General features: G+C 42.7%; 1 protein-coding gene across 1 annotated transcript in view; it reads left to right on the top strand.

Annotated features, from left to right (window-relative positions):
* LOC308285289 (protogenin B-like) overlaps window positions 1–15134 on the top strand; it is a gene marked incomplete at both ends in the record, with an annotated part of 48706 nt that overhangs the window by 28297 nt on the left and 5275 nt on the right. The window contains 7 exons of the mRNA XM_080726005.1: window positions 315–653; window positions 1420–1644; window positions 9330–9419; window positions 10262–10448; window positions 12987–13114; window positions 13769–13939; window positions 14748–14957. Of these exons, the coding sequence (XP_080582131.1) occupies window positions 315–653; window positions 1420–1644; window positions 9330–9419; window positions 10262–10448; window positions 12987–13114; window positions 13769–13939; window positions 14748–14957 (1350 nt within the window). The remainder of the gene's footprint in view (window positions 1–314; window positions 654–1419; window positions 1645–9329; window positions 9420–10261; window positions 10449–12986; window positions 13115–13768; window positions 13940–14747; window positions 14958–15134) is intronic.

The raw sequence follows: 15134 nt of genomic DNA, 5'->3' as shown, positions 1-15134 counted from the left end.
CAAAATGACTTTTTTTCTATTGATTACTCATGCCATGGAGAGTAGAGTTCAATAATATTTTTTGGTTTTTGTCACATTACTAAGACAAAAATTTGATTCAAGTAAATTTACCCCCATTGAACGAATGGGGGTACATTTATTGTTATCACATTTTTGTCTTGGGAATGCGACAAAAAACTAAAAATATTATTGAACTCTAGTCTCCTTGGCATGAATAATCAATAGAAAAAAAGTCATTTTGTGGGTGAACTACTCCTTTAAGCAACCACGCTATTTCCCTCTCTAACATGGACGCCGATGTGTTTTCTCCACAGTTCCTCTCAGAACTCCACAGCTGTCTCTGGTCAGCTCCAGTCCCACGGACATCCAGGTGAGCTGGCAGCCTCTTCCCGCCAAGCTGAGCCGCGGGCGGGTGCGGGCGTACCGCCTGTCGTGGCGCTGCGCCACGCCAGCAGGGGGCGACGGCGGCGTCAGCGCAGCGTCGGCGGAGGTTCACACAGTGGAGCTGCAGCAGAACGCCACCCTCTACCACCTGGAGCAGCTGCAGCCCGACACCATCTACCTGCTGCGCATGGCCGCCGCCACCAGGGTGGGCTGGTGTGAGCCCCCCGCCTGGAGCTCACACAGGACCCCCCGGACCTCCAGCAACAAAGGTACTGGTACACCTACACCCCTAAACCTAACCACAACCCCTACCTTAACACTACGCTAACCCCACCCTGACCCTAACCCCCCAAATAAAACCCCCCTAAATAAAAACAAAATAAAAACTAAGCTGTGATGACTAAAACTAAGACTAAATATATTGACAATTTCGTCAACAATATAAAAACTAGACTAAAACGTTAGGGAGGGACTAGTGGAGAAGAGTGTCCTTTATGTTTGGTTGCTCTCAGGTGTTTCATGCTGAAAATAGCAGATCTACAAGCTCACAACGTGTCACGTTGTGAGCTTTTAGATCTGCTATTTTCAGCACGCAAGACAAGTGCAAAATCATTACGATGCCATCAAGGCCTGCCAAAATATGTTTTAGTTGACTAAATCAACTGTAGATTTAGTTGCCTAAAAACGTATGATGTTTAGTCGACTAAAATTAGACTAGAACTAAAACTTTTCAGGTGACTAAATTATGACTAAAACTAAATGACATTTTATTCAAAAGACTATGACTGAAACTAAATCAAAATTTGCCGTCAAAAACAACATTGATACAGATATAGTTATAGTTTATTTGCGTGAAACGTGATTCATAAAAACAACACTCATTTTGTGTGTGTGTGTGTGTGTGTGTGTGTGTGTGTGTGTGTGTGTGTGTGTGTGTGTGTGTGTGTGTGTGTGTGTGTGTGTGTGTGTGTGTGTGTGTGTGTGTGTGTGTGTGTGTGTGTGTGTGTGTGTGTGTGTGTGTGTTCTCCTCTCCAGTGCCCAGTGCCCCCATGCTCCAGCTGGAACCAGTGAACTGCACATCCATCGTGGCACGCTGGCACAGTGCCAGTGTGCCAGGCCGTAGCGGTGCCAGTGATACCAGTGATGGCAGCAGTCTGCTGGTCCGGGGCTTCCGGCTCTGGTACCACGAGGAGAACCAACCAGAGCAGCCCACCATCACCCTGCATGCCAACGTCACCCACCTGACCATCAGCGGCCTGGGTGAGTAGGAATGGAGCACCAAACCCCAGCCTGTTACAACTTCGATAACACATTTATTGACCCTATAAGCTTTGGGTTTGTTATCGAGCATAGCAGCCCATGACAATTTAGACAATTTAGGCATTTAGCAGACACTTTTAATCCAGAGCGATTTACAATAAGCAAGGACAGCACATGGCAATACATCAAATGCATAGAGATAGTATTTTAAGAAAACGTAGGTAAAAAAAAAAAAAAAAAAAACAGTCCAAAAATCTATAATCTGTACATCAAAGTCTTCAGACTTCTGTAATAAATCTAATATGACAACAAGAATATTCTCTTATGGAGGTTCCCTTGGGTCAACAACTCAACATATTTATTTTTCAAACAGACCACATCTGAATATAATGCTAATAATATATGTATATATATATATATATATATATATATATATATATATATATATATATATATATATATATATATATATATATATATATATATATATGCTACTGTAGCACAGTGGTTCTCAACCTTTTCAGGCCACGACCTACAAAATAATCATATTTGAACTGGGGACCCCCACCCTCCACAAGCACTTAGTAGGAGTGTAGGAGTTGGCATTACATTTAGTTTGACTATCTATTCCATTGTGAAAATAGCCGATCTACATGCTCACGAGGCGTTGTGAGCACGTATCTCTGCTATTTTAACAATTTCTGCCTCTGATATTTGACAATTTGACCATTGTTTGACCAGAGGGGACTAAAAAGGTCTTTAAAGTCCTTAAATTGTCACTTTATAAATGTGCAGATACCTACGCCGTTTATACTGATAACAATGTTAACATTTAGCTCAACATCTGGGGACCCCCTAAAACAATTTCCCACTGATTGAGAACCACTGCTGCAGCAGATCCTCGACTCTAGAACAACCGAATGACGAAGATCACACATGATCACATTGTGCATATGAGTGGATTAAGGAAATTAAAGCAACGCCGAGTCACCAATATAACATCTAAATCAATGCAGGGTAATAATCAATTTAGACGCGTCTCCAGAGACAGTGGAAGCAGAGATAGAGCCTTATAGGATTTTTTTTTTTTTTTTAACCAAAGTGATTAAAACGTATTTGACTAAAAAATAAATTAGCATCTCTGATCGATAGTTAGACCCCCCCCCCCCCCCCCCCCCCCCCCCCCTCAACTGCACGTCGTCCCAGGGTTCAAAGGTCAGGGTCCAGATGTCCTGCCTTGCATAATGACCGCCCGGCCATTGTGTGTGTGTGTGTGTGTGTGTGTGTGTGTGTGTGTGTGTGTGTGTGTGTGTGTGTGTGTGTGTGTGTGTGTGTGTGTGTCGGACGTCTGGGGCCAGAGCTGACCCGTGACTTCTGACCCCTATGCCCCCCCCCCCCACCGCTGGACTTGAACAGAACCCATGACCTCTAGAGACCTCTAGCCGTGGGACCGACCCCCCCACCCCACCTCCCCCTCCCCTCTGTGCTGTCCAATATGCAAATAAGCCATGTGACCTGATCCATGTGTCCACCCACCAAACACAGTGTTTTCAACCCTTAAAAAATATATACATATCGACAAGACAACGACCCCCAGTCTGATAAGCATTAAGTCACTGACCTTCGTTTGATACCATATTTAATCTCTGGGGACCCCCCAAACCACACTGGAAAATCCTCAGTGTTGTTTTGTATTGTTTACCTGCTATCCTATAGTTTCAAATGTACAGAATGTTATTTAGATAGCATGATGTTTAGACATATGCTAGCAGGGGCAAAAGTAGACCTTATTCCGCATTGGGGTTTTTTTAGATCAAAAGGGCCCTGTACTTTTGTGAGGGGGGCCCATAGATTAGGAGATTAGAGACCCCAATATATTGGAAATGACTAAATACATATCGTCACTGTCGGGCAGAAACCTTGTGTCTCCAAGTTTCAAGTTTGTACGTTCTTTCACCAAGTAAAGCCCTGCTTCATCATATAAGGCCTTCGCACAAAGGTAGTGAAAACAGCAGATCTACAAGCACACAACGCCTCGCGGTGCGTTTTCACTAGTTTAAATCAAGTAATAGCCTATGAAGTTATATGTAGATACGGGCGTTTATTTTTATTTATTGAAAACAAAATTAATTAAAAAAAATGTTTAACCAAACATAACACAGGGTTTAGTTCTGCGTCGACAGAAGGTATGTTGTGTTTCCAGAGTCCAGTGTCTTTCCTTCGGTCTCAAGTTGAAGTCTCTGTGAAGGCCAACAACACACTGACACACAAGAGGCCAACAAAAGGGGGCCCCTTACGGCCCCCCCTCACCCCTCCTGTCCGTGGCCGTGAGCGCGGAATCCTTCTGTTCTTGCTTAGCCTAGTTGACCCCTTGACCCCCTACCCTGGGCAGCTGAACATCCCTTCCCCCCTCAACCCTGGACAACACTCTGGCAGTGGCGTCAGTTCAGAAAAAGGTAAGGTATGGCAACATGACTGGTGTCTTGCACGCGCGCGAAGACACCAGTCATGTTGCCATACCTTAGCAACAGGCACGATGAAAAGTACATTTTTATTATTTCCCCCTGTAGCCAAGGTATGGCAGCTGCATACCCCTGCCATACCCAATTGACCCCCTGCACTCTGGTCAATATTCTACTCACACAGGCTAACCTTTCACGCTGACTGGACGCATACAACTCATCTAAATCGGGGGTCTTCAACGTTTTCAGGCTAAGGAACTCTTAGTTGAGAGAGAGATGAAGCAGGGACCCCCCACCCTTTTCATAGATTCCATATAGTTTCATCGTTTGACAGCACAATCATCAGTGTGTTGTCAATTTGTGTTTTCAGATATTTAACCACTTGAACCGTCAATACTTAATAAAGTTGACCTTTCACTCTGTACTTAGTCTGCTCTTTTCCCCAAAGCTTTTTGCCAAAAATTGCAGATCTACAAGCTCACAACGCCTCGCGCTGCGAGGCGTTGTGAGCTTGTAGATCGGCTATTTTTGGCTAAAGTTCTCCGAATATGGACGCTAGGGTTCAAGTGGTCAATATAAAAAAGGAGGAAAAAAAAGTTTCTATCACTCAAAGATTTGGAGGACCCCCTGTAGTAACTCTGGGGACACCCCTAGGGGGTCCCGGATGCCCTGTTGAAGACCCTTGATCTAAATTATCCCTAAAGGGGGGGGGGGGGCAGCTTTTAAAACCCAAAACCTTGAAAAGCATGCTGTTCTCCTCAAAAAAAAAAAAAAAAGACCCACAATACATATCAATTTGGGGGTCCTTGACATGAAAAAGTTGGGAGAACTATAACTGCTGTGTGGATTAGTCTCACATCCAACACATAGTCTGCATTATAGCACCATCTAGTGGCATGACCACTAGACTAGACTTATTTCTTTTTTCTGCTTTGGTAATTGATGTTATCCTATAATGCATAGTACTGTGTTCTATCCGTCTGTCTTTCAATGTTATATGAGATACATAAAGTGGATCTCCTTTTATTTGACCTTGTACCAGTGATTTGTGCTGTCAATATGCAAACTTCTAATTCATTCTTCAATCAATCAAAGACCATCACTCTAGTTTTAGAGCATAAACCTCTATCTTATTGGTGACAGAGTTAATGATGGATGCAAAAAAGAAAATCAATTTTCATGTATTGTTTATATAAATCCCCAAGTGTACAATCTTAAAGGAGTAGTTCAACCCCAAAATGTATATATATATATATATATATATATATATATATATATATATATATATATATATATATATATAATATATATATATAAATATAATTCTTTCAATTGATTACTCACACCATGGAGTAATCATGGTGGTGTTCAATAGTATTCTTTTGTATTTGTCGCATTCCTAAGACAATAATTGTGGGCTCGCCTGGAAGGCGAGCACACGTATGTTATCTTCATTATTTATTTCTATACTAGTCAGTATCCTCAAAACTTTGGCGCGCTTCATCTCTTAAACGCTTACACCTTTCAACACCATTCAAATTTTTATGTGTTCAGCTTACTGAGGACAAGTGTGCGTGTATTTTTCTTTTTGAAATGTTTTGTAGTATAATTATAAAAAAATAAAAATGTTTAACTTTAAGCACCCAATGCATTTCCAATGGGTTTAGTGAGGAAAGGGACCCATGTTTATATTAAGGCGCTGTGGCTGCAATATTCACACTTCAGATATGCTATTTATATCAATGCGTTCACACAGGTCTGCTCTCTGATTTGATCCAAATATCTAAGCTGTGTGATGTATAAAACTATAGTTATAGTTAAAACTATAAATAAATGTCCCTCTCCACTCTACTGATTACACAGCTGTGATCAAGAATCAAGTCCGGGCGATGGGATGTAAATCCCATAGCCATATATCCTAGAGCCCGCAGGGACAGTCAGCCATATTAGTGGTTGTTGTTGGTTGTCAGGGAGATATCAAAAATTTCCAAGTCAGATCCACAAACACAATAAAAGCCATGCTCCACTCCTCAGTCTGGAGTGGCCACATAGAAGAACGCCTTGGTTATAGACATAGTGGAGGACAGATGTGATCTGGGATTGTTAGCCTACAGTATATGCACTCAATATACTCCACTACAGTTGGAGTCCATTTGACAGTTGCTGGTTCCCAAACACAGAATCAAAAATGTAGATCTAGAACACATAGAATATGTACAGTACAGTAAGGTTCAGTAGAGTACAGTAAAAGTACAGTAAGGTTCAGTAGAGTACAGTAAAGTACAGTAAGGTACAGAAAGGTACAGTACAGAAAGGTACAGTAGAGTACAGTACAGTAAGGTACAGTAAAGTACAATACAGTACAGTAAGGTACAGTAGAGTACAGTAAAGTACAGTAGAGTACAGTAAGGTACAGTAGAGTACAGTAAAGTACAGTATAGTAAGGTACAGTAGAGTACAGTACAGTAAGGTACAGTACGGCACAGTAGAGTACAGTACAGTATAGTACAGTAAGGTACAGTAGAGTACAGTAAAGTACAGTACAGTAAGGTACAGTACAGTAAGGTACAGTAGAGTACAGTAAAGTACAGTAAGGTACAGTACAGTAGAGTAGAGTAAAGTACAGTACAGTAAGGTACAGTAAGTTACAGTAGAGTACAGTAAAGTACAGTAAGGTACAGCAGAGTACAGTAAAGTACAGTACTGTAAGGTACAGTACAGTACAGTAGTGTACAGTAAAGTACAGTTAAGTACAGTAACGTACAGCACAGTAAGGTACAGCAAGATACAGTAGTGTACAGTAAAGTACAGTACAGTAAAGTACAATACAGTACAGTAAGGTACAGTAGAGTACAGTAAAGTACAGTAGAGTACAGTAAGGTACAGTAGAGTACAGTAAAGTACAGTATAGTAAGGTACAGTAGAGTACAGTACAGTAAGTTACAGTACGGCATAGTAGAGTACAGTACAGTATAGTACAGTAAGGTACAGTAGAGTACAGTTAAGTACAGTACAGTAAGGTACAGTACAGTAAGGTACAGTACAGTACAGTAAAGTACAGTAAGTTACAGTACAGTACAGTACAGTACAGTACAGTACAGTACAGTACAGTAAGGTGCAGTACAGTATAGTAAGGTACAGTACAATACTGTAAGGTACTGTACCTTACAGTACCTTAAAGTATCCTATTTGTTGGGTTGGAATCGAGCCCACACTGTTTCGAAGGAACAGTATTTCTAGTTTGATTACATTATTGGTTAGCGTTTCGCCTCACAGCTAGAAGGTCCTGGGTTCGATTCCCGCCGGGAGAAGCTGTGGGTGCTGCGAGCGTGTACCCTTTGCATTATCAGCACCCACACCCGGGTTGGCGATAGGGCCTTTCTGTGTGGAGTTTGTATGTTCTCCCTGTGTCTCCTAGGGTAGATTCCCTCACAAAAACATGCAGTAGTCCTGGTTTCTATACTACCTCCCCGGCTCCCCCTAGCCAGCCAGGTGCTCCCCAATTCCCCTGGCGCGGCAGGGGGAGAGCGGAAACCAGGACTACAGGTTAGGTAGTTGGCACTGGGTGAGAAAATGGGTTGCAAAAAACGTGGGATAAAAATATTAAAAATGCAACAAATACAAACATTATAATAATAATTATTGAAATCATGTCTCAATGGCACGAGTAATCAAAAGAAAAAAGCCATTTTGGGGGTGAACTACTCCTTTAACTTATTCCTATTAAAACCACAATTAATGATGACATTAGCAGGTGTCAACCTATGTCAACCAATAGCATCATGACAGGCAGCTGTCAATACATTTTACAGAGATAATAATACTGTAATACATTTTGCTACTTAACACTTGGGGAGCCAAACTCGTTCAGGGACGAGTTTTGGCCACTAGATGTCACCCTGCCACAGGAAGTTATATCGTCGAGGGACGAGTCAACAAATAGTTAACTTTTGGAGACCGCAGCTTCCCTTTGCATGCCCTGAATCCATTACGTCACCCAGCCAGGGCAGGAAGCCCCCTGTCTCTCCCCACACGGAAGGATTTTACATGGCTTTAGATTCTACTTTGAAACATAAGAACGGCTTTATCTGAGAATGAGGTAAAAACAGCCCCATGGAGGCAGAGAGCTGATTGTTTTCACGGCGACACTTTACCGCGAATTTACCGCGATTTTTTTACCGCGAGTTTCGCGAGCGTTTGTAAACAAATGGAGTACCTCCTCAATCTTCTCTGGACACGCACGTGCACACGCACGAAGCTTGCGGGGCTCATCAAAACATAACGTAAGTCAATGGTGGCACCAGCAACAGCTATAAATGTTATAAACCTTGGCCGCCCATGTGTTAAAGGTGATACACCTAATTCACTTTTCCTATTTTAAAACCTTTTTTTGGGGTCCCACTAGCACCTTCTATCCTCACAAAGTCCCATTTCAGACCGTTGTGTCTTTCTCTGGTTTTTGGAAGGTAGAGGTTAAAAGCATCTCACGGGTTCTCAAAACAGGCTGCCGTTTGTGACGTCATAAACGGCCGTTTTTGAAGACATTTTCTTTTTTTTCAAAAAGATTTCTTTTTTCAGGCCAAAGGTGGTACTGCAGCTGAAAATGCTCTGAGAGCCATTCAAAAATGAGAATTTAGCCTCAAACCTTTTGAAAAACGTTTTTGGGACATAAACAATATGACATAAATACTTTTTAAATGCATGGTGTCACCTTTAAAAACAACAAGAAACAGTACCGTAATATGTTTCTGATGTATTTGTGTGCAAGCACGTGCACACAAGGACATCAAAGGGGGCTGCCCTTTTAGCTGTGTGTAAAAAGTGCCCTCTTCCGAGTGACCATGAATGCAGTTTTTACTATGGTGAAAGAAATGCAAACTCTTTCCATGCCATACCTGAAGGCAGCATTCAAGAGAATTGCCTTGTCCAAACTCTCCTGAACTTGAATGCAGCATCTTATGTGTAAAGAATTGCCCTCTCTGTGTCGAAATCCATGCCTTTAAGCCACGTCTCCAGTATTGACTTGACTATGCTTAGTTCAGTGTGGTAACAAGCAACGAAAATAACCGACCTCCAAGCTCACAAGACGTCGCGCTGCGACGCGTTGTGAGCTTGGAGGTCTGCTATTTTCGATACTTTCACCAAAAGGCCCTTTTAGAAATGTCAGCCCCTGCCTCTCTAACATTCTCTGCACGTCCCTGTTTGTGTGTTTCTTCTTTCCAGGTCCCAGGAGGAGGTATCAGGTCAGGCTGTTGGCTTTCAGTGATGCTGGAGACGGTTACCATGCCGACCAGACCGTCAGCACCCCTGGATGTGTGTGTGAGTATCTGCACACACTGTGACTACACACACACCAGTAAGACTCCCTAATCGGGAGATAAGTGACCATCAGGTCGCATACACAAACTTTAGAAGGCAGTGGTAGCCAATCAGGAGGGAATATGGGAAATGGGACAGATCCATGTTGATGACATGTTGATTCTAGGGCCAAATCTGTAGGAGCAATGTCCAAAAATGTGTTTTGCAAGAATCCGGCTCATGGTGGCACTTTAAGAGGGCCATGTGAGAAATGAGTGTGTTTACAAAGTTTGGCATGGATAGGGGCAACGGTGGCGGAGATATGAGTAGGGCAAAAGTGTGACGTGACGTGTGACGGACAGACTGACTGACTGACAGACAGACAGCTTGTGGAGGTTTTGATAGTAACTGCGACCTGACGGTTGCAACTACACACACTACACACACACAGCACCCCTGGATATGTATATGTGTGTGTGTGTGTGTGTGTGTGTGTGTGTGTGTGTGTGTGTGTGTGTGTGTGTGTGTGTGTGTGTGTGTGTGTGTGTGTGTGTGTGTGTGTGTGTGTGTGAGTATCTACAAACACTACACACTAATACACACACAGTCACAAGTCTAAGTTGGTCTATAGTGGTTAATGGGCCTGTGTTAGAGAGTCATTAGTTTAAGTGAAGTAAATACTCCAAGGTTCAACAGAATGTAGAACAGTACTCAAGTCGTACTTTGTTACTGGGACTAACACCTTTGTGTGTGTGTGTGTGTGTGTGTGTGTGTGTGTGTGTGTGTGTGTGTGTGTGTGTGTGTGTGTGTGTGTGTGTGTGTGTGTGTGCTTGTGTGCTTGTACGTGTGTTCCTCAGCTACGCGAGAGCACCCGGCCGCGGCCCCGCCTCCCCCTGACCATGTGACCGCCGTGGCCAATAACAGCTCTTCCTCGGTGTTCCTGAGCTGGAGGCGGGACTTTCCTTCTGCCCGTCCTGTGAGCTACACCGTCCGCTGTACGCCTGTAGGGGGCGCCAACGCCTCGGCTGTACAGTACCTCACTGTGTAAGAACCTTACACCAGTACACCAAGTCTCTTCACCAGAAATAGCAGATCTACAAGCTCACAACGCGCCACGCTGTGATGCGTTGTGATGCATTGTGATGCAGGATAAGAATGGTGGGCTTTAAGTGGTTAAACGCCAACGACGGTCACTCGATAGCAACATTGGAATTAAGAGTCGGACCCTTCAGGAGTCAGCGAGTCAGTCTGTAGAAGAACATGGTTCTTCATTGTAAGGGATAACGACTGGCTCCATGGTGGTTCTCCAGAAATAACAGTACCGACCGACAGCCTGAGTTATCAGGCTGAAGGGATTGTCCCCCCCCCCCAGCGCAACACGGTCGCCTTGGAAAACAAGAAAGTGCTGATCAAATAAAATCCAATTTCTGATACTGTGTCATCTATTTCTCGCCTCAGATGTTTTGAAAAGCATTCTTGAGAGCAACGTTTAGTTGTAAATGTCGCTGTGTGTTTCTTTATATGGCTGTCATGTTGGACAGTGCAGCCTGAGTGTTGCAGGTATTCTGAGTAATTTCTGAGCCTTGGATTAGGCTGTGGTCCGTTATTATTCACTTATAATTCACCACTTATTTCAGCGCTTGACCAATCAGAATCAAGCATTCAACCTAGCCGCGTAATAACAGTTTATATTATCTCTGGTTCTGCACAGTGCTCTCTCAGAACGTTCTGGTCCAAGGTGTACAGCAGAACATTCATTACCATGTTATCTCTTGTGGCAGCATAGCTGATGGTTAGGGAGCCCGCCTGGGTAGCGAATCAGGTGGGTTGGGCTGAAAATGCTTCATTTCCCTTGCGGGACGAAATAGGTATATATCTCTGGTTCTTCTCATCTCCTTTTTTCAAAATCAGAATGAAATAAATGATGTCCACCACCCCCTGAAACAAATGATGTGAGAATGCTCCTGAAAAGTGCTGATTGTGTACAATGTACAATATTTCCTGAAAGTCAAGTCAACTGATTAAAACTCTGCCGGGCCGCACTGAGCCAACTGCTGCTACAGATGTTATATTGGACCTACATGCCTAGATATGCCTACAAAACATTTTGCGGGCACACGGGGGCCCCAGGGTTCGAATTAGGTGGGGGCCAATGGGGGCTTAGCCCCCATAGATAAAGTCTGGGAGAATAGGCTACATCGCATCTTGTCTTCATTTTACACGGTGAAGTAATTTGAGCAACACAGCACTGTTTGTGTTTAGTGGACTGTACACATGCTGTTACCCAAACCACGCTTGCACACCCACATTAATAATTATGAGAATAAAAGTAGGCTATGTAATCATTATTAAAATTATAATCATTATAGGCTCCACTAAATGTTCAGTCCATAAATGTAGGCCTGTTTGCAAATGGAAAGGAAATGGGAAAACAGCTTGTTTACAATTCACTTTTGCTACCTCTTATATTAGATTGTATTCGCTGTATCACAATGCTTGTAAAGCAGTGAGTCTTGGAGTTCCCTAACATTGTTTAACTATGAATTAATTCAATTAGCCTTTCATTATAGCCCCAAAGACACCCAAAATAATATTGTGAAAGGAAAAATATGATTTAATTAGACGACTTTATACCTGAAAATATCCATTTTAGACAACTTTATATCCGAAAATACCCGAATTTTCGGCCGGCGCTATGCGCCGGCGAGATATCACCCAAATATGATGGCCCCCATAGCTCTCTAGGAATAATTCGAACCCTGGGGGGCCCCTTGGCGCTTCAGTGCCCAGGGGCCCTCTGAGGTGTTAATCCAGCCCTGTTGCACGCACACGAACACCAGTCATGTTGCCACAGGAGGCTTAGCAAAAGGCATGATGATTACAATCAGTGGATAGTATTATTTTACACAAGTAAACAACTGACTTCCACACTTGAGAAAATGTGCCGCAGCTGCTAATCAACAATAATACATTGCACCTGTGCTGACCTACTGGACCGGGGAATAAAACATTTGTCAAATAGGGGGGATACAAGTGTTGTGGAGAAGATAATACCGTGTGAAAGTAATCATTAAAGGACAACTTTGTTTTTTTACAACAAGGGTTCATATTTTAGATTGTAATTAGAGAAAAGAAAAAGTGATTGTTAAAATGTTTTCATTTGCTTCGTTCTATTGTTTTATCGCGTTTACCGTGCTAAAATGTGGGGCATGCGTACGCATGGGGGCATGCGTACAAGTGGCTAAATATGTCTTTTTAGACACAATAAGCCATCAGTTTCTTTATTGCTATTTACAGTAACACTTCTAGCCCCCATAAGTCACATCCAACAATGAAAGGTTGCGTCGTATCTTGGGAATGGGCTTATTCTGTGTAAAATTACATATACATATACCTCTTGTACGCATGCCCCCAACCACTGAAATAAGAATCTCTAAAACAATAGAAAGAAGTAAATGAAATCAATTTAACACTCATCTTTTATATTCTTTAATTACAATCTAAAATATGAACCCTTGTTGTAAAAAACTAAAGTTGTCCTTTAAGTACATTAACTAACATGTTGTCTCTGGTCCTCCTCAGTTCCTCTCAGAACATTGTGGTCCAGGGTCTGCAGCAGAACAGTCGCTATGAGCTGGTGGTTCGTCTACATGTGGACCAGAGGTCAAGTCCATGGAGCTCTGTGGTCTACCACCACACCCCGCCAGCAGGTGGGGCTGTTTCTGCAGCTTGTATTTACAATAAAAGTCTGTTAACCCACAGGACAACATGGATATAGCTTCAGTCTGGAATCAGACAAATCCACCAGTGCAAAAAGAAAATCTGTCCTATATAATATATTGTATTATTGCTTGAATCCTGTATTATCTGAAAGCAATACTGCACTTTATGCACAAGTTTTTTTTTGTATTTATATTCATTGTTTATTTATGTTTATTGTTATACACTCACACCCATTCACTCACCCCCACACACAAAGCCTACCCCCTGCACATGCCCATTAAAAGTCACCTTGTTTACAAAAAAAAATAAAAAAATAAAAAATTAAATACCAAAAAATAAAAATAAAAAACAATTCAGATGACATTGTTCACATCATCACTTTATGCACAAGTTACTTTCTTGTTTGTAAGTTTGTATGTTTTGTTTCCTAATGTAAGGTACTCCCTTGTTTGCCTGTTTTGTTTTATGTTTTCGTGTGGGGACTGCGGATGCAAATTTGCATCTTTGCTCAATCCAACGTATTTACATTGCATGTTACTGTATGTCATGTCCATTAACATGCATTGTCCCATCATAATAAAGTACTAAAGTAAATGTGCTGTAATAATAATATAATAATAATAACGTGTTGTGGTTCGCAGCGCCCAGCCAGCCCCCAGCGGGGTTAAAGGTCACGCTGATCGAGGAGGACGTGGCCTTGCTGTCGTGGCGACCGCCTGAGGAGAGCAACGTGTTGGTGACCCGCTACACTGTCCGCTATGCCATGCCCCAGGACGGGCCCCACGCACCATGGAAGGTCCTGCACGTAGAGGGTGAGTGCAGGGCGTCGCACCAAATTCTGGGCCCCCGGGTACAAGGATTCACTGCGGAGCCCCCCATGAATGTTCTTCACAGGGGGAGGGGGTTTAACTCATTTAGACTGGGAAGTGGGAACGCATTATTACAGGGTATTGTGTGCTTTAACCATTGAAAAATAGCAGATATACAAGCTTACAGCGCAGCACCAAGTGCCGCGCTGCGAGCTTGTAGATCTGCTATTTTTGAAAAATCGTGAAAAAATCTTGAATACCCTATGTTTCTATGTCTGTGGTGCTCAAACTTTTTCACATGAAGGACCCACAAAATGATATGTATTTGTCCCACGGACCCCCATCTCAAAATATTTAGTTCCAGCGACCCCCCTATAAGCAAAATTTGAATTGCAGTTCAAGAGTTGACAACTTTTCAGAAATAGCAGATATACAAGCTCGCAGCGCAGCTCTCTGTGCCATGCTGTGTGCTTGTATATCATAATATTATAAAACATACATAAACCACTTTAGCCCTATTTCATACCTAGGCTGTTTGAAAATAGCCGATCTACAAGCTCACAACGTTGTGAGCTTGTAGATCTGCTATTTTCAAACATTTTGTACTTTTACTTTTGGTAGGGCTACTTTAAGTACATTTGGAAGCCAGTACTTTCATACTTTTACTCAAGTGCATTGTAGATTCCGGACTTTTACTTGTAACAGAGTAATTCTACATTGCAGTATTGATACTTTTACTTAAGTAAAATATGTGAGTACTTTTTCCACCACTGCCCATGTGTTCATATATGGATATGTATATTGTCTCCAGGCAGCAACACCATGGCTCTGCTGGAGAAGCTTGAAGCAGGGAGAAGGTACCTGGTGAAGATCTCCGCTTCCAACCAGGTCGGAGACGGACCTTCCTGCAGCCCACTGGAGCTGCTGGCCCCCCCACCCCGCCACCGCAAGAACCGACACTCCCTGGACCCCCACAACACAGCCATGGACCCCCACAACACAGCCATGGACCCCCCCACAGGTACCCGCTATCAATAAGCTTTGGGCTTATCAAGCTTGTTTTCGAGCATGGCGGCCCCATGACGTCATGTTTAAACAATCAAGACAAGAGGCGATCAAGAAATGATTACAGTACTATTCATAATATAAAGCCATTTAACACTTATTGCACATTAATGAATGATTGTTTTATACTTTT

The sequence above is a fragment of the Nannobrachium achirus genome (assembly GCF_963921795.1).
Source record: "Nannobrachium achirus genome assembly, chromosome: 5".
In the NCBI taxonomy this organism is placed as follows: Eukaryota; Metazoa; Chordata; class Actinopteri; order Myctophiformes; family Myctophidae; genus Nannobrachium; species Nannobrachium achirus.
Note: the sequence above shows the minus strand (reverse complement) of the source record. Positions and strands in the feature narration are given on the sequence as shown.